This window comes from Numenius arquata, chromosome Z, assembly GCF_964106895.1.
Source record: "Numenius arquata chromosome Z, bNumArq3.hap1.1, whole genome shotgun sequence".
Lineage (NCBI taxonomy): Eukaryota > Metazoa > Chordata > Aves > Charadriiformes > Scolopacidae > Numenius > Numenius arquata.
Genome location: NC_133616.1, coordinates 14,435,677 through 14,454,883, shown reverse-complemented (window position 1 = coordinate 14,454,883; position 19,207 = coordinate 14,435,677). Strand labels below are relative to the sequence as shown.

At 48.7% G+C, this 19,207-nt stretch overlaps 1 protein-coding gene across 2 annotated transcripts; it reads left to right on the top strand.

The window, feature by feature from the left end:
• Positions 1-3,005: 3,005 nt before the first annotated feature.
• GDNF (glial cell derived neurotrophic factor) lies at positions 3,006-18,771 on the top strand. 2 transcript variants are annotated; one of them, XM_074166683.1, is made up of 2 exons: positions 3,006-3,078; positions 18,287-18,771. In XM_074166683.1, the coding sequence occupies exons 1-2, from the start codon at positions 3,006-3,008 to the stop codon at positions 18,769-18,771; spliced, it is 558 nt and encodes a 185-aa protein (XP_074022784.1). The 2 variants fall into 2 exon arrangements, with proteins under 2 accessions (XP_074022784.1, XP_074022783.1); XM_074166682.1 differs by having other exon boundaries at positions 3,006-3,177.
• Positions 18,772-19,207: the final 436 nt, after the last annotated feature.

Here is a 19,207-nt window from a genome sequence, read left to right as displayed (position 1 = left end):
GAGGGGTCTCTTGGCCGCCGCACAAGCCGTGCGCGCCCACCCGCCGCCCGCGGGGCTGCGCCGCGTTAATTTCATAGCACCGGCGACATGAGGACCTCATACCTCCGGACAACTGGGTGAGTCATAAATACACGGCGCAGGGCTGAAAGCCGAGACTGTTTACAGCCACTTTGCAGCGGCCTCCGGCGAGTCACACCGCCGCCCCCCGCGCAGGGGCCGAGCAGGGCGGAGGGGCTCCGCAGCGCAGCGCGGCTGCCGGCGGGGGACTGGCGGCCGGCGGCACCTGCGGCCGGCGCGGGGCGAGGAGGGGGCGGTCTCCCCGCCGCCGTCCGTCGGTCCGTTCGTCCGTCCGTCCGGGCGGCGGGAGCAGCGCTGGGGAGGGACGCGGTGTTGGGTTACCCCGGCCCGGACCCGCCGCCGCCGCCGCGGGGCCAGCGGGTGCCGCGGGGCTGCGCCGGCGGCCGCGCAGCCCACGGTATGTCGGGCCGGTGACTTCAGCCGGGAGATATTTGGAGGCTCCGCGGGGTCCGGTGCGGGGGGCCAGCGTGTGTTTGGGTCTGAAAGCGAATCAGCGGAGGGCGCGTCACTGCCAAAGGGCCCTATAAATCCATCTGCGGCGCCGAGTCGCCCTGGCAAAGCCCCCGCGTCCGCCCGTCCGGCTCCGCGCTCCCCTCCGCCCGCCGGTGCGGTCTCCCCCCGCGCCTCGCCCGGCTCCGCGCCCCCGCCCCGCACAGTCCCGCCGGCCCCGGGGAGACGGGCGCGCCCGGGCCCAGCCGCAGCGGGCGCTCCCCGGCACCGGCCCGGGATCCCGCCGCTCCCGCCACGCTCCCCGCTTGGATCTAAGCTTTCGCCGCGACGGGACCCCCGATCTGGAGGAGGAAGCCTCGCTGCTGCTGCTGCTGCTGCTACCGGCCCTACAGATCCCAGCGCCGGCCTCTGATTCTCCCAACAAGCTGAGGGGGGTAGTTTGATTTTTTTTATTATTATTATTATTTTTATTTTTCCCTCCCCTCCTCAGTTGGGGTGGGTTTTTTCGTGGGTTTTTTCTTTTTCTTTTTTTTTTTTTTTTCCTTCCCGCCGTTGCGTGCGTGTCCGAGCGGTGCGCGGCTCCCCGCGGCGCTGGACCAGCTGGCGTTACAGGAGCCCTGATGTCTTCATCTGACTCCCCGCAGTTGTTGATGGAGTGTCTTTCTCAGATTTCCAGGCAGGGTCCCAAGAGCAGCACCCAGAGCCAGCTCCCGCTGCCAGGCGGCGCTCCCCGCGGCTCGGGCCGCTCCCGCGGCTGCTGAGCGGGGCTCCGGGGCCGGAGCGGGCAGAGACCCCCGCGGCGCCGCTCCTGCCGCGGCCACAGCACCTGCGGCGGCGGCGGGGGAGGCGGCCGGGGCTTGTGCTAGCGGATCCCCTCCGCCTCTCCATCCAGACTTGAGACCTTGCTCCCCCTCCCTCCCTACGTCTCCCCCCCCCAGTCCCGGCTCAAAGAGGGTCCCGGCGGTCGCACCGCGACCTGGCCCGCATGCATCGCCCGTCCGGCCGCTCGGCTCCCCGGCGTTAATGTCCATCTCGGGTCCGACGAGACCAGCTCAGAGGTGAGGACGAGGCGGGGGCCGCGGCGGGCGGGCTGGGGTGGGCACCCTCCCCCGGGGGGCACAGGTCCGCTCTCCCAGCCCCCCGGACCCGGCGAGGTGCGAGGGCAGCGGAGAGCGGGGAAAGCGCGCACCGTGCGGCGGGCACGCACCGAGTCCCGCGGAGGGTCCCCCCCGGCGGGGCTGCACCCCCCGGGCCGATCACTGCCCTGTGCCGCCCTCCGGGACGGGGCGGGATGGGGCGAACCGGGCTGGGGGCAGCTGGGATCCCCCGGCGGCGGCGGGCATCGGGTGCGTGCCGTGGCTGACTGCGGGCGGGGCGACCGGAGAGCGAGGAGGAGAGGAGAAAAAGGGAAAGGGAAGGGAAAAGGAGGAGAGAACGGAGACAAGAACATGGGAAGGGAAAGGAGAAGGGAAAAGAAAGAGGAACAGAAAGAAAAGCAGAGGAGGAGAAGGAAACGAGGAGAGGATATGAAGAGATTCAGAGGGAAACGAGAAAGAGTGAAACGAGAAGGAAAGGGAAGGGAAAAGGAGGAAAATGAAAGTCGGATGGAAACAAAGAGGAAAGGGAAAAGGACAGGGGGAAGAGAAAAGGGAAGGAAAAGGGAAATATTGCAGCAAGGGGAAAGGGAAACAGGAAGAGAAGGGGGAAAGGAAAGAGGAAAGGGGAAAGGACCGGGGAAAGAAAGAGAACAGGGAAAGGTAAGGTGATGAGTGAAGAGGAAGTGGAAGAGGAAGAGAAAGAGGAAAATACAGAAAAATGAAAGGAAAAAGAGACAAAGGAAGGAGAAAGAGAACTGGGACGGGGATGAGAAAAAAAAAAAGGAAAGGGAAAAGAAAAAGGGAAAGTGAAAGGGAAAAGAAGAGGAGAGGGGAAGGACAAGAAAGGGAAAGGAAAAGGGAGGCTTGCCTGTAGCACAAAAAGTCTGCACAGCTCCGCACCCCAGATCAGCCTGGTCCACCCTGACCCAGCCCAGGGACAGGTGCCATGGCGCCGCCCGGGTGCTGTAGGAGGACAAGCACAAGGTGACCTGTCTGCCAGCACAGGGACACGGTCACACCCCCACGTCCCTGGGCGCAGGCTCCTGGGACCTGCCTGGCCGCATCCCCCAAAGCAGCTTGTTTGGTCATAGAGGGTCTGGAGGCCATCCTGCACCGCCCTCTCCCACACCACTTGGAGAGAGCCCACCTCCCTAACCCTGGGAGGAGATGGGGGTGGGAGGCTGAGCTGGGCACAAGTTGTTTCCCTCTGCTCTGTCCCCGGGCCTGGGCAGGGTGAACATGGATGATCTGGGGTGTGAGGCTGCCCCAGCTTTGTCTCAGGGCCGGCAATGAGGAGGCAGGACTGGCGGAACAGCAGTAGCTGGGAGCTAACCTTGCCTCTCCTCTCTGCCAGGGGCCCGTGTTGGAAGGAGATCTAAGATGAAGTTATGGGATGTTGTGGCTGTCTGCGTGGTGCTGCTCAACACGGTCTCCACCTCGCCCCTGCCCACCGGTAAGACGCCTCCCAAGGGACCCCCTTCAGTGGTAGAGGGGCCTGAAGATGATCTCTCCCCCATCAGCCTGCTGCCTCCCTATGCTGTGCACAGTGACTGTAAGAAACATTCCCCTTTGTAGCCACTGCTGTCTGTCTTGCTAAACCCGCTCCCCTTTGCTCAGGCACCAGGGTGGGGAAAGGACTCCCCCATGTTCTGCCCTCACTCCTTCCCCAGGTAGGGTCACAGGCTCCGCTCTAGCTCCAGCAGCTCCAAACCAAGTCATCCTCCAAAGCTTGGAGTTGACAATTGCAGTGACAATGCCCCCACTTCCCCCCAAGAACCGGCCCTACCTTCCTGGCAGTCGTAAGATCCCTTTGGTTGAAAAACCTGGAGAGATTGGAAAGTTAGTTTTGTGGAGGGGAGCTGAGAAGAGCATCAGGTTCAATCACCTCGCAGTGCAGGCACTGAAACTTCTTCCCCACCGCTTCATCCTCCTCTCCCTGCTCAGACCTGCCAATGCAATTATTCACTGTCTGTAGTGGGCGCAAATCCTGATGGAGATTGGGCTCCATGGTGGGAGGCACAGTACACATTCTGGAGTGCTACTGGGTTTCATTATCTCCTCCTTGGATCCTGATCCCAAAATTAGTGTGTCCGTGTGGAACTTTACAGAAGAGTAGCAGTGGCAGGGTTAGGAGCTTGATGCAGAGCAATCCACGTCAACCGGCTCAGAGTAAAACAGCTTACAATCCAAATGACAGATAATAATAATGCCTCACTAATAATAGGTCTCCTACAATAGCAGATACAGGATTTTCACAGTGGTAGGTGAGTGTTACACTAACTCTGGTGGCTTTTTAAAGTGAGAGTTTATATGACTCAGTAAGGAGTGGCAAAATACTCACATGAGCTGTGAAGATGTTCACTTAGTGAAGGTAAAGACACAGCTTGGAGGTTGGTCCCTTTGCCCTTGCTCAGCCCTCTCTGTTTAGCTCATTGCAGGATGCAGACAGTATCCAGTGATTGGGATTCGTTTTTATCTCCTTATCTGGAGGCATGTCCTTTCCCTGCGCCTGCCGCAGCTCCAGCCACGGGCAGCCCCGCTCTGGTTTCTCCAGGCACAGACGGGCTAACACAGCGTGGAGGCACCGAGCAGGGAATCGTGTGCCGTGATTGCACTTTCATCCCCTCCCCAACACCCATCTCCTCTTTTGCACACACATCTATGTCCTTCCCCATTTAGTCTTCTCTCTTTCCTTTTCTTGCTTGTGTTTCCCCCCTGTTGGAATCTTGCCTAGGCTGCCGCCTCCGCGCATCCCAGCCCGGGCTCCTGCAGCTCACCGACCAGCAGCCCCTGACGTCCTTTCAGCCCCTCCACACAGGGAGGTCGGCCAAAAGTGCTTCCTCTCAGGGCTCCAGCCTGCCAGGGCTGCAGGGCCGTCACACGCAGTGATCTGCTTCTCCATGCCGAGCTGCGTGGCGGGATAGGTGCTGTCCTACAAAAAAGCAGTGATCGGCTTTGCAGGCCACTGTGCTGGTCCACCCTACACAGGCTTGCCACAGCACCAGTGGCAAGAAGAGCATTAGGGGGAAAGTGGTGCCAGTCAGTCTGTAGCTCTGGCAGAAGCTGCAGGGTGGGAAAGCATTAATGCTCCATCTTTCCAGGGTGTTAGTATTTGTACGATTCCTGCATTTATCTTGAATCTTGCTTCTGGGAATGTGGTTCCTGGTGAGCTAGTTTCTCCACAGCAGCTCAAGGAACAGGAGCAGTAACAGTCTTCTGTTCCTAGTGTCCAAAACTTCTCTCTGTTGCCTCTTTTTTTCCTGTGGTCTGGGTAAACAAGAGGTGGGAAGAAAGATAACTGGTGTTATAGCTGTGCTATGGTAGTGTCAATAGACAGCCTCTTCCAGAAATCTTTGTTTCCAGGGTTCAGACACAGGCTTTGCCAAGCAGAGCGAGGTCACAGGTTTTTGCCCAGGATAGTCATTTGAGAAAAGGCTGATAGTTTCGTCTCCATCTCTTAACCCTGTGGATCACAAACAGATGGGCCTGGCTGCAAGGGGAAAGTAAGCAGTGCTGTTCTTCACAACAGAAATTGGGGAAAACCCAGGGAGTTCCTGTGGTCTTTGCAAGGCAGTGGCTTACGCAGCACCCATGCCCAAAAGTCAGAAACTCTTCTCTCCTCTACATTGCCAAGTCAGATGAGTCAGGGGAGACCTGCAGCTGTAAGAGAGTAGTAAAATACTTTGATCCACTTTTATGCTGTTTTCAGTTGATTTAGAAGTGTGTGGTACCTGGAGAGCAGTCTGCAAACACACAGCACGTGAGGCTGATCCTATCCAGGCACATCACTGCGCAGCACCACTTTTTTCAAGTCACCACCATCAGTATCTTTGACGTATTTGTTTCTCTCTGCTTACCATTTGGTGGCATACACCCTCAAACACACAAAAGAGGTAGAACGACGTACACAGGAGGGGTGACATCTACACCATGTAGACTTCCCTCTTCTCTTCAAGGTTTCTCCTTACAAGCAGAGGGCAGTGCGCCACGAGCACGCGGGTGTGCTTGCAGCTCCCCGGCTCATCTGCTGGTGGACCCAACGTGTATTAATGTATACTGTTGGATACTGTTGGTCAGCTGCCTTTGCAGGAGGCAGCTCACAGAGTGGCAGGAGCGCTGTCATCGCCCAGGTCGGCTCATCAGCATGGGGGCAGTGTGTGGGCACTCGGCAGGACCGGGTACTGCGTGCTTTCACAGAAGGGTGCCCTGCTCTCCTCTAAAGCGATTCTCTGAGCAGGCTAGGTGGGGAGTAGCAGTTGAACCCCAAGGTGTGCATTGGTCTCAAGCTGTGTATGGCTCTCCCATACATAGCTTGCAGCAGGGGTTAGTAGGGTTGTGAGATCACATCCCACTCCTAGGGCCAAACACCTTGCTGGAGCACGGATCTGTTTTCCCAGGGCCTTAACACCTTTTTGTGTTCTCATTTGACGGGATTGCTTTCTCTGCAAAGTGCTCTGAGGTCACCTGATGTTACCCCATCCCTTTCAGATTGGCTCGCAACCTCCCCTCATTCCAGCCTACAGGCAAGGTCCTAACCTTCTGGGCTGATCAGGTGTAATGTGCTGACCTTTGCTGTTCAGGGCAGTAATTAGAGATGGCAGAGGGTGCTGGCAATTGCAGTCTTCTGCATTTTTTAGTGGACTGGAGGCTGGAGTGAGAGTAGCTTCCATAAATGCAGTGCATTTGAGATGAATCCATGGTTCATAGGTGTTTTAGGCATCAGTGTTCATGGGATAGCTTATTTCACACACAGAAGAGTAGCTGTAGAGCATGTAAGGTTAGAAAACCCTTTCTTTGCTTCCCTCATGCTACAGTCTGCTCAGGGAAAGACACAGTTAGCTTAAAGAGCAACTGCAAACAGAACAAATATAAACCAAATTATTATAAACTAAATACTAAGTCAGCAGCATGACAGCGCAGAGGGAGCCAAACACTTGGTTTGACTTATACATGGTTTCCAGCGAATACATTTTGTAACTGTTTGCTGATGTATGGCCCTAAACAACATGTACATGAGGACTTGCATATCCTGAAATCCAGGATATGATATATAGTCTCTTGATCAAGTGAGCATCTTTAATAAGGACTAGTGGCAAGCATGTAAAATTAAAAATGAAAAACCTTGCCATGGGCTTTTCTCTCCTAATGGGGGGGAAAGGGTATTTTTTGCATAATGTCTGAGTTATTTTGTGGCCACTGGGTGGTCCTTTGTTGTTGGAGCTCCCTTGGTGTGTTTCTTATGCTACAATGCACCATGGTATGTATGCGTTATACCTCTGTTAAAAATTGTTCATAGCCCTGTTAAGGGGTATTTAATGTTGTTAATGCATTTAGCTACAACATTATCGACTAACACAGAAAGTATCTAGAATAAACAGTGATATTGTAGGGCTCTTTAAGGCAAAACCAGTATTAAATTATACTTCCAACTGAATGCATTTCCTTCCCTACAATATTTATTAGGCATGTTCAGTGTTACAAACCAGAACTCTCATGTTTCTGTCCAGGCTTTCCTGCTCAACACACCTACAGTGTGGCATATGGGCTTTAGCCTGAGATGCCCAGAAGGTAGAGAGGTAACCTGCCCAGGCAGGGTTAGTCCAGAGCACTGGAGGGGTACCAGCCACACCAAGCAGGTGCCACACTGCGTCATTTGATCTGTGTGTACCCAGTTCCACTGAAGCATCCAGCCAGTGTCAGACCGAGTGTGCCCGTGTCCCTGGGCCAGCATATATATATGCAGTACAGATTGTTTGCATGGGCACGCCCAGGTTATCTAGATGTTTAGAAATCTCAAGCATTCAAGTTGGCCCATTCATGGTCAAAATTCTAGAAAAATTAAAATAGGATATATCTGGTTAAATCCAGATGCATGTAGCCCTACAAACTGATTTCTCTGCAGTTTCAGGTATAACTACTGTATATACTCCTGTGAAGAGTATTCTGGGACTTAAGGAGGAAAGGACTGAAATGCAAGAGAGTACGGTTTTATTCTCATTTTAAGAGTTATACTTTGTTTAAAGTTTTACGTCTTTGCTGCTTGTGAAGTTTAGGGACTTCAAAAATTTCCCCAGTGGAAGTGTGGATCCTCTTAGATGTTTTGCAGGTGTGGATTGCTAGATAACATACCCGAACATGCTTTTTTTAGTCACCTTTCATAGAACTCTTCGATATATTTTAGAAATCCCCATGTTCTGGGTCTGCAGATGACAAGCTGCAAAACCCTTCTTGAAAGGCTGAAGAATTCAGCTGTGTAGTGACTATTGATGAATCGATGGGAGAGGCATTATTTGTCCAGTAGAAGAGGATCATCAGATTGATAGGTTGTAACGTGTTTGTAAGTTATACTGTTCCTGATTAGGACTGCATAAAGTAGGTTTAAAATATTTAAGGTTATAGAGGCTAGAGAGGCCGTTGATGTCATCAAGTTCCACCCCCAGCAACTGCAAGTGATCAAGGATGGACACCTAATGCAAATATCCAGCCTTCAACCCCAAGCACACTTATCGAGCAACTGCAACTTAAAACTTGTGGTACGTAGGTCAGACCCCACATAACAACACTTGTTGTGGATTCTCATACTTCTGAGGCAGTAAGCTAATGACAAGTAATAAATGAAGAATACAAAATATTGCAGTATAACCACGTTCAGGGTCATCAGACATCTAAATAGGCCACTGCCACATTAGTGCTGGTAGAATGGTTGATAGTGCACTGTTGTAATTTTGGACAAAAACAGCTGTAGTTTCTGATCTAGTAGTATTTGGTAAGGGGAACCAAAGGAAAGATTTCAATGATTCTTGGAAATCCAGTCCTGATTACAAAGAGAAGAAAGAAATTAGAATCAAAAAGACTTAAGATGGGTACAAACAAAGCATGAAGACACAAAATATACATTAGAGTATGCCTGGTTTTAAGATCAAGGACAGAAAGATAATTACGTGAGTCATTTCAAATATCAGCATTCTTTTTAAGGAATAAAGCCACATTGTATTATTTCGCCGTTATTTAGGTTGTGTGTATTGGTACAGCACTTAAACTGAAACCTGCAGGTACATTTCTTTGAAGTCAGTGGGACTTGTAAAAATGCTTTAACGATTATTGATCAGTAATAGTCTTCAAAAGAAGCAAACACTGAAATAGAAATATTTATTTTCCTGTGTTGGGGCCAGGCAGTGTTACAGCAGAATGCCAAAACTTCTCAGGTGGCCATGTTTTTAGAGGCAAGCTGGTCGTATCCCCGTTAACTAACAGGCTACATACAAACATCTGGGCTACCTCTGCTCCCGTCCCAAGCGTGTAAGATTTCTTTGGCAAAACCAGCTGTTACTCAGGAAATTTCTGACGGGGAGGTGTGGATCCAGCACAGTGGCTGGGAAGGAGCTTGTGCTTCTGAGCACACGCCAGCGCCGTCTGGCAGGCCATGGTCCACACATCCCAACATGACACCTTCTGCAGAGGAGCACGTAGCACCTGCCCTAGAGCCAGCAACTGATTATTATAATAATAAAATTTTCCAAGCTGCCATATTAAAACTTTGCATATCTTTCCTATTATAAACACATTGAAATGCACGTAATGAAAAGCAACAATGGAAGAACACATATTATTAATAGGTCAGATCAGAATCTGATAGCAGAGACTGCCACAGGAGGGTCATCAGCCATGTTTTTGCCTGAATGGCTCTGCTTTACTGCCCCAGGGAAGATACTGGGATAGCATTCCTTCCTGCTGCTTTGCTGCCTGTGCTTGTTCCTTGGGAATATCCCTAAAACCCAATGGGAGATGCACTATAAGAGCACAGGCAGCCCGGGAACAGCTGCTGTTATTTATTTAGGAATGCTGTTCCCATTCAGTGAGCTGGCACTGAAGTGGGGCTGGGATACTGTTGTGGGGTTTTACTGATGTCATGCGAGGGCTGAGCTGGATCACTTCTGCACCAGGGATGCTAAAGAGGATTTCTTTTTATTACCAATGGTATTTCCTCCATTAAAGTCTCGGTGCCGTGCTCGTTAGCTGGCTGTGTGCGTTCCTGCTCATAGAGGTCACAGGTTTTGCGTCGCAGTCATACGTACTCATCTGAGGCTCTTGCAGGGTTGGGACAGAATCAAATACTAAGCATAAACCCAGGTTTTGCTGGGAAGCCGGGTATTTACTCAGCACGGTATGGATTTGGAGAGGTACAAGGCAATAAGTGAGGGGACAACAGACTGGTATGTGCCTTGCCCAGGCTTGGCTCCTGCTTCATCACTGCCTTCGGGCAGGGCTCTACCACTTTTTCTTTTTTTCCCCTTTTGCACTCTTTGTGGCATAACTTCTTCAAGTTCTCAAAGTGCTCAACACTCATGGGTGCTCGAGTATCCACACAGCCCCATACAATAAGTCCCTGGTGTGGACAGGCTCCTGGCAGCTGCTGCAGGAGCTGCCAGAAAACCTCAAGAGTGACTGCTGAAAAGCTGTCTGCTCCTCAGTGCTTCACAGCTGGTTTTTCAAAGCTCTGAATCAGAGGCAAGACCATGTCCCCCTGTTGCTCCATTGCTGCTTGTCTGCCAGATGGGACACTCTTTTGCCCACCCCAGAGAGGCCAGAGGAGGGATCCAGCACCCAATCCCAGCCCAAAGTCAGGCAGGATCTTGTGAACAACCCCACCTGGACCAGATGAAAAACTTGTGGACAGGTCAGCTTCCTTTACTTCACCCATTTCATCTGACCTCACTGTTTCTCCGTGCTCTCAGGGAATTCCCCGAGCTGGCAGCAATTACGATGGTCCTGCTGCTTCTCCCCTTTCTTCTCCTGGTGGGAACCAGCATTTCATACCTGTGAGAAAGCAAGCAAAGGATGCAAGGAGAGGCACTGCCGAGAATGGCAGTGTGAAAATACAAAGTACTCTGCAGATTTGCCATTACGACCAACACATGGAAAGCGGCAGGCTTAGCTAGTGAGCTACAAAGGCAAAACTTGGCTGCTCCATTAGGAACAAGCACACCAGCTAGGTTAACCCTGTGCCTTTTTGCAGTGCTGCCTTATCATACCTGACTGGTGTGACTGGCCCAGGAGTCATGCTCCAGATTACTTAGCACTTTACCTTGATGAGAGACAAGAGAAACAAGTGAGAGGCTCCATTTCTAAGGTCTCTCTGAGTTGGAGGGGAGGACACAGCACATCCTGGGAGCTGGCGAGGCAGGGAGTGAGGTAATGAACCAGAACCATATTAAACATTTAAAGATGAGCTGACCCTGGTGTGTTTGATGCTCTATTTCCTAATGGACACAGCTGACTGGTTTCTGTTTCACTCTTAGCCCCACAGATTTTCAGGCAAGGCACGAAAGCAAAGTCATGCCCCAGAGATGATATTCTAATTGTTTAAATCCCCCAAACCTTTCAGCATAACTATTTTTAATTCCTGCCTTTGCTTTGATGCCTGCATGATAGGCTTCATTTTTCATGGCAAGTATTTAATTTTCAATAAAATAAATGGTTTATCCCTACTACAATTGATGCTTTTTTGACTTTGCAAAACAGAATGGTCATCACATTAGTAATTTTAACCTCGCTAAGGTCGCACTTCCACAAACAGGTTACTCAGAGGGTCTCCTGAAGTACATCTTTCCTGTGTGAGATGGAGGGATTCTGTGTTTGGACAGGGCATGTCCACTATAATAAGTACCTGAAAACACTACTGCAAAAAAAGCTGAATACAAAAAAACTAATGAATAAGTGGTATACCAGGGTAATCTTCAAAAGCAACAAAAAATGGGGGTGATTTGTTGCAGTCACGTTAGAGTCACATTAATTGTCTATTTCCCACTAGCAAATGATCTAAGAAGAAACGTCTTTGTGAGTATAACTTTGGACAAAATTTAAAAAATAACTGGGAAAGAAAGAAAATGAAAATACTTTAGTTATGAGGGGTCCAGATTAAAGAACTAGAACTGTTTTTGAAAAAGGGCATTTGATCCTAACACGCATCTAGATCCGAATTTTCTAAATAATGCTTACCACTATAATGAGCTGGATTAACTCCCTTAAACTTGGAAATCATACTTTAGAGTCCAAATGCTGCTGTTTGAACTCTAATTGAAAGACAGCTGTGGTTAATTGAAATATCTTGGTAATTTTATTCAATGTTTGGCCTGACATTTTGATGTAGTAGCTATACATTGCCACAAATGCATGCATAAAAGCTACAATGTAAAGCAAAAATCTGATTTTATCATTTTTAGTATACCTTATGTGACTTCTATTACATCACTTTAAGTCAGGATATGCAAAGTGCCAAATGACGCTGCAGTGATGTGTTTACATTTTCCTGAGATCAGTATGGAAAACTATTCTATAAGGTACAAACAGTCTCAATTATCTTCAAAAGTCAAGTTTCATGAGATTAAAAAAAAAAAAAAAAAAAAGGAAAACCCACTTAAATACATTATTATTTTACAACTAATGGAATTTAAGCTTTTCTGGTAAACCATAATAGACAGCATGGTCAGAAGAGACTGTAGTTAGCCTTTTAAATCCATAACCAGGCACCAAAATGAGTAACTGGATTTTTTTCTCAAAAGCTGAAGATCCATCTGTTCCCACTGAAATCAATTTGTGGTCAGGTACAAACTGAGGGTTTCTTGCTCTGCCATGCTGGGTTACTGCCACTGCGGGGGAATATTTGGCTTTAAAATAAATCTGTTGCTAGTGAAAACAAAGGAATAGTTTTACAAAATGTAATTGTGATCACATTGGAACAGACAGAAATAAATTGTCTGTTTTTCCTTAATGGAGGCTGTTTTCTTGAGAATGTGATGAGTTTTGTTTGGATATTCATTTAGACCTACTTTATGTAGAAGTCTATTGGAGCACTGTATAATTTATTCTTCTGAAAAGCACAGGCATCAGATCCTGATCCTGCTGGCATGCGGTGTCTCTAATTAATTAGAACTGCAAAGGCAGGCTCTGGGGGGGTTGCAGCAGGGAAGATGCCCAGAGGAAGGCACGTTTCCCTACGTGCCCAAAGCAGAGCTCCAGTGGGGAGCACCATGGGTGTTTGGCTGCGGGATCCTGTGCCCATACACACTGCCAGCTCTTTCCCAAGGGACAGGGACTGGCTTGGGGATGGGCAGGTAAAAGCTTCAGGTTCCAGAGAGCAGCAGTGAAGTGAGAAATTTCAGTTTGTGCTCAAGGGGGTCATTCCTCACCCAAGAGGTTGGGTCAAAACTATGATCTGTGTGTGCCCTAAAGGTTCAGAAAGCAAGCAAACAGCTTGCAAACAGCAAGCAGGAGATGCAAATATTCTTGGTTTTTAATTAGTATTTTAAATTAGTCTTGTTTGTTCTGTTTTTTTTATTTGACACCTGGATTTCAGGACATTTGGTGTTCACCAACTCTGCCCCCTGCCTGGTCATTCTTCTAGATTCCTACATGCACCAATCCTGTGATGTTTCATTCTTTCTTTCTTTGCTTTTTTATTAATTTTCTGGTCATGTGAGAAACTGCTGGCAGATCAAGAGCACTGGTTCAGCTGGACATGGGAGACAGAGAAGATGCCCAGAGGCAGACTGGCACATGGGCTGCCATCCATACCCCTGACTTTTGATAGTCCAGCTCTAGAAAGTAGACTAGACTTATACTCTGGTCGCCATCAGAGGAAAAGGCTCTGCCTGTTCCTGTCTGGGTGGTCAGGTTCCTTGGCCTGGCACCAAAAGAGGGATCGTGGAAGGGAGCCGCAGAAGAGTGAGATGAGCAGGAGCAGGACACACGTGCTGGCCACAGCTCCTGCAGGCACCACTGCCTGCCCCACGGTCCTGCCGGAGGGGTGCTAGGCAAAGGCGATGGAAAAACACGTGTGCATGCCCATGTGCAGACTGTCTTCAAGGGATTTCCCCGGCGAGTTGGACAGGCAGGAAACAACTTTCAGAAACATGACTTAAAACCCAAATGAAATCTCATGACTTTGCGCCGGTCTTGTGAGTCTTCGTGGCACCCTAGTCTAAGTGGTGGGGCTCAGCCCATCACACTGCCCAAACCGGGTCTGTGAGCCTTTTTCCCATGCTGTGAATAAGATACACAGAGGCCTCGTGTTCCTTGAGGGAGGATTTTACATTTCCAGGACATATGATCCTTTCCCTCAGGGAACACCCGTTTTGAGGTGCATCACACGCAAGAGCCAACCTTTGCTAACATATACTGAGCGCATGCTGTTTTGGGGTATCCCATCCCATTGCCTCCCATTCCGTCCCATTCTGTCCCATCCCGTCCTCTCCTATGCTAGGTGGCTTTGGATTTTTAAATTCTAATTCCTTCACACCATGGAGCCTGGGCTCAGGGACTACTGCTCAGAGACCTTCACTGCTGGTATTGGCTTAGAAGCCGAGCATTTTCTGCTGGCACTTTGTACAGTGTGACAGGCGTCTGTCATGTGTTTGTTCTCAGCTTTTCCACCAGAAGGCAAGTGTTGTCAGTAAACTAGTTTGTTTTGAAAAAAGTTGTGTATGTATAATTAGATATATTTGTATGCGTGTATGTGTAAATACAACCCGCATATACACACATGCAAACTGTTAGAGGAAGGGATTTTAATATGTGCTTCTCCCAGGGGTGTGAAATCCCCACGGAAAGCTCTGTCTGCTGCACAGTCTGGTCAGCACAGTCCATGCAGTATTAGAGAAGTAAAGCTGTGGGGTTGTTGACCTTCGTTCTGAGACTATAAAGAGTTTTTAAACAGTATTGGAGACAGAGGGGTAACTAAGTATCCCTCAGTTGAGTGGCTTTTATTCAGGTTACAAACCAGCACTTCATGCCAAGGCAGCCACTATGAGTCTGGTGGTGTTCCCTGGCCACGCAGCTCAGCTCAGCACTGTCTTCACACTTAACAGAGTGCAGAGACCAAACAAGTGCTCAGCATGTGGTGGCTGTGGAGCAAAGAGGTCTCAGCATGCCCGGAACCCAGCTACCAAGTGCACATCAGGATGGGGTGGTCCTGCTGTCAGTCTTCTCCACCTTCCCTTCTGTCCATTAGCCTTTTACAGTCTTTAGTCCTTGGTCAGTGGTTATTGCTTATTCATGTATGATGTCTGGTAGTAACTTCCTTAGCCCTTACCTCTAGTGCTTTGTTTCAACCCGTCACACCCAGTGTTAATGCTGGCATTTCCACTTGGTTACCCAGGGTCCTACTTCAGCAGCTTTTTACAGAATTTTTCTTCAGACTCTCAGGCTTCGTACCCATAGTTATTGGACAGCTGAATGTCCCTACTGAGTCATGACTGGCACCTTGGCATCGGCTGCTAAGTTGGCTCTCACTTCATTCCTGGCTGTCGAGGTTTTCTTCAAATCCTTGCAAGCCACTCCTAGTGAATGTTTGTAGTCACGCTGATGACTATGCTTCATTAAGCTGCAGAAAATTAACACCAAGACACATCGGATCAGTATGAGCCCCATTGCTTGGGTCCATGGTTCAGTGGCTCCTGAGTCCAGCTGCGCTTGGTGCAGTACTGAGAGCACAGGCCCACACCACCGAGTGTGTGTTGAAACTTGCCTTTGTGGGTTGGTATAATAATTCAGTTATACCAGCCAGAGGCTGGCTGATTGCAAGGATTGGAGGTGTTCCTCGAATGGTGCTAAAATATGGAAGCAAACTTGGGGTATATTGGCAAAAAGACCATCACTGCATTGATCATGACTAGTTTGGGGCTCCACGGGCTGAGGGTGGTGTTGCTTACAGCAACTCGAAAGGACTCACTGAGGATGTAGTCCTCAGTCTCATTCACTCACTCACTGCTGTAACGCAGCTGCCATTGTGTTAATGTGGTGTACCCACATAGGCACATAACAGCATGTGTGGTTGTAGATGGGCAGACACTGACCATAGTCAATAGGCCAAATACATTTTCTCAAGGTGGGGTCTGTCCCCTCTGTTCCCACCGCTTCCCTAATATCACCCAAGTGCCTTATGTCTCCTCCAGTGATGTAGTCTCAAAATACTGGGGGTCACTGCAGGAGTCCGCTCAAGAGATTTGGGTGTCTGCTTGGGATATTTTCCAATCCTCTGGGCTGCAGGGGAAGTCCACTCTGGAGACAGAAAATTTGCATTCATCTTACTCATAGTGCTGGCATCCCTCTCAGTCAGTCTCCCAAGTAGCCTGATGTTGCAACAGGGGATGAGCTGAGCAGGGATCCCCAGCTCCATTACACATATTGGCCATGCACACCTCATCCCAGGTTACAGATTGGAGCACTTCTTGCATGGTTTGTGTTAGAGCCACAATGAGATTAATGGGATCAGTCATTCTGCCAACTACCTCATTTTCTGGTTGCACCAAGTCCATGTTTGTAGGAAGGGCTCCTCTATTTGGATACACTGGTACTTCATGGGGCTATGCCAGTTCCACTTGGGTCGCCTTGCTTGACTGAGTCTAGCAAGGTGTCTACCCCTTCTTAATTTTAAGGAATGTAGCGCACCCATCACCTTGACCTTGCTCAGTAGGGCAGCATTCGTATGGTGTAGGCAGACCATCCTGACTTGCAACAGAGCTGGGTGGTACATCCAATGGACACATCTATCCAAGCTACCCCACTCCATTAGGTATGGCTTATAGTGGGTATTTTGGTACCTGCTACAGAGGTAATGACAGAGGAGTGCAAGAAGGGTGCACTTACCATTGGTGCCCCAGGAATATAGGTCTTGGTGCATGGTCCTGCCTTGTTCAGGTCCCATGTAGCTGTATAGACAGCAGACACCCCTTCTTCATGTCTTTTGACAGTCACTGGTCTGCAAGATTATTGCCTTTAGTATAGATATCTGTAAATCAAAGTGTATTTTGCTTTTCCCAGCCCCGAACTCTACAGTTTATAGGATCTGTCTTTCTGTGTGCTGTCCTCATTATGTGAAGGTACAAGATTGCCTGCCTTCATTACTTTTTTACCAGACTGTACTATTTTGCTGGAGCTGTCCATGCAAAACCATATACTTCTGATCCATTACTGGTTTGTCATGGAGGGGGGTCTCTAGGATGTGGCTGCTTTGTGGAGGGGTCTGTGTTCCTTCTTATGTGCAGATGCACTGTTTCACCAGGGTTTTGCACTAACAGAATTAAGATCATGCTGCCCCCATCTCCTCTGTATTTGGTGCTTCTATTGAGGATACAAAGGTGCACCTTCGCTAGGCAATGGGAGGCAGCCTTATGTCTTCCTCTCTCCTCTTAACAGAGTCCATGCCGCCATGTGTGGTCTGGGTACATGTGCTACCTCATCTCCCATCAGGGCTTGTGTCTGTTACAGTGCTCATTAGGGAAATGTGGTGCTGAGCCATTGCCTGAGGAGCTGTTCCTACCTCAACAGCTCGCCTGGTGAGAACCTTCATTGCTCAATGGAGGTACCAACCCCTGGGCAGGTGCACTGTGTTGGATATCATCGTTCCCAATGTTTGCATTTCCTGGGATATTTTTAGGGGTCCTTCTGCAGGTGGAGCTCCGGTACACGCAGGGCTGGGTACATGATACTGGTCTCTTATGTGAGTGGGAACTTAGGAGTTAAGTACAGAAAGAAGCTTCCTCTTAGGTCTTACTGCAAAGGAAGTGAGTCCTCAAGTCTTGGTTTTGGCCCAATGAATGAGAAAAAAATCTCAATACTGCAATGTAGTTTATATGTTTAAGAGGCAATGATTAATAATACCACATAAGGCCACCTACCCATGGGCTCCTGGCAGCCTTACCCTCCATTAAATCACTGTATTCACTAAAGCAGATCACACTGAGGGATTTAGTCCATGGGAAATTTAAAGATTTCAAAATGCTGAAATCTGAGTACATTTCAGAACATGTTCAATTTCACCCTCCTTGAAGAGATTCATTCTTCTAGTATCAAAATATTTCATTGACTTCAGCATTTAATTTACTTCAATAATTTATCACTGGTAGAGTATATAACAAGTGAAAAATTAAATAAGTATTTTAACTTCATAAAAAGAAAATGCACTAATAACATTCCCTTGAAAATTAACATAATACTTCTATTCTGACCTTTTTCTAAGCAGTCTAATAAGCATCTTGTGATACAAAAGACTTCCATGAGAAATTTTGCAAAAGCTGTGATAATAATTATCCCCTTAGATGCAGTAAAAAAAGCAGGCGTTCAGCCAGGAATAATAGCTTGGCCTGGTACCCTAGGAAATTCCTCTTTCTGTCCTGCCCAGAAAACTTTATCAATAGCTGGCTTTGCCAATACTAACTGCTACTGGTGTGAAAAGATAACAATTAACAATTATAATCATAAAATTGCTTTAAAGAAACCTTGTCCTTTTGCTGCTTTGCTGGGAAGAGCCTGTATAGCCTCTCTGCAGTAGCTTCATCCACAGATTAACTAATATTCATGATGTGCTTTTCCTTCCCTCGATTTTGAGGAGACTCATTCAATATTGAAAGATGTGCTGAAGTGCTACTAAGCATCAGCAGAGACCTACAGAGATGCATACATACCTCATTTATTTTTCTCCAAATGAATTTCTATGATGATCTAAGCCATTCCAAATTCTCCCTGATTTCTGAGGCTCCTGGGCGTGTGCCCTGAAGTGATGGGCAGAGCAGCTTGCATGTGTCTAACCTTTTTGAGCCACAAACGGACAAACTTAATGACAACTAATGAGTGACAAAGCCTTTTCTCTCTTTCCCAAACAGCTAATATACCAGAGGATTATCCAGATCAGTTTGATGAGGTAGTAGACTTTATTCAAGCTACTATTAAAAGACTGAGGAGGTCACCGGATAAGCAGACTCCAATTTTTTCTAGGCGGGAGAGAAACCGGCAAAATGCAGCCATGAACATAGAGAATTCCAGCAAAAAGGGAAGAAGGAGCCAAAAGGGCAAAAATCGGGGATGTGTCTTAACAGAAATACATTTAAACGTGACTGACTTGGATTTGGGATACGAAACCAAAGAAGAGCTAATTTTCCGGTATTGCAGTGGATCTTGTGATGCAGCCGAGACCACCTATGACAAGATTTTAAAAAACTTAACCAGAAAGAAAAAACTAGTCACTGACAAAGTGAGGCAAGCTTGTTGCAGACCCACAGCCTTTGATGATGACCTGTCCTTTTTGGACGATAACCTGGTTTACCACATACTGAAAAAACATTCCGCAAAAAGGTGTGGATGCGTCTGATGGCTGCATGCCAGAGGCGGCGCCAGTTTTGCATTCCTGCTTCGATGCAAAGAGAGGGACCAAGGTTCCTGGGGAAGTGTCTGCTCAGAGCAGAGAAAAGAGGACCAAGAATGCAGAACGAGGGGTCGTGAGAGCCTGGGGTGGTGGACATGAGGCGGCGTAGGAGGATGGAGCCTTTTGACATCCTACAGGAAAGTAAATAAAAGCTCAGGTGGAGATGCCGACGGCGGGATGGCGTGCACGCTCCCTTTCCTGTTTGACACAGTCCACTGCCAGTGAGACTCGGATCCATGAGGAATGTGCTTAAAAACACAACTCTGCCATACTACGCTGTGTTGTAGTTATACCATCCGTGCCAGGAAGCTTAGCTGAGAAGTAGTTTAGGAGTTCCTTACTCATCCCCTGTGCCCTCAGCTTTACTGAAAGACAGATTGTG

Bases quoted from the DNA above. Each gene is read 5' to 3' on its own strand.
- GDNF (XM_074166682.1), top strand. From the start codon at position 3,006: ATGAAGTTATGGGATGTTGTGGCTGTCTGCGTGGTGCTGCTCAACACG. The intron at 3,178-18,286 runs GTAAGAAACATT...TTTCCCAAACAG, and splicing joins CTATGCTGTGCACAGTGACT to CTAATATACCAGAGGATTAT.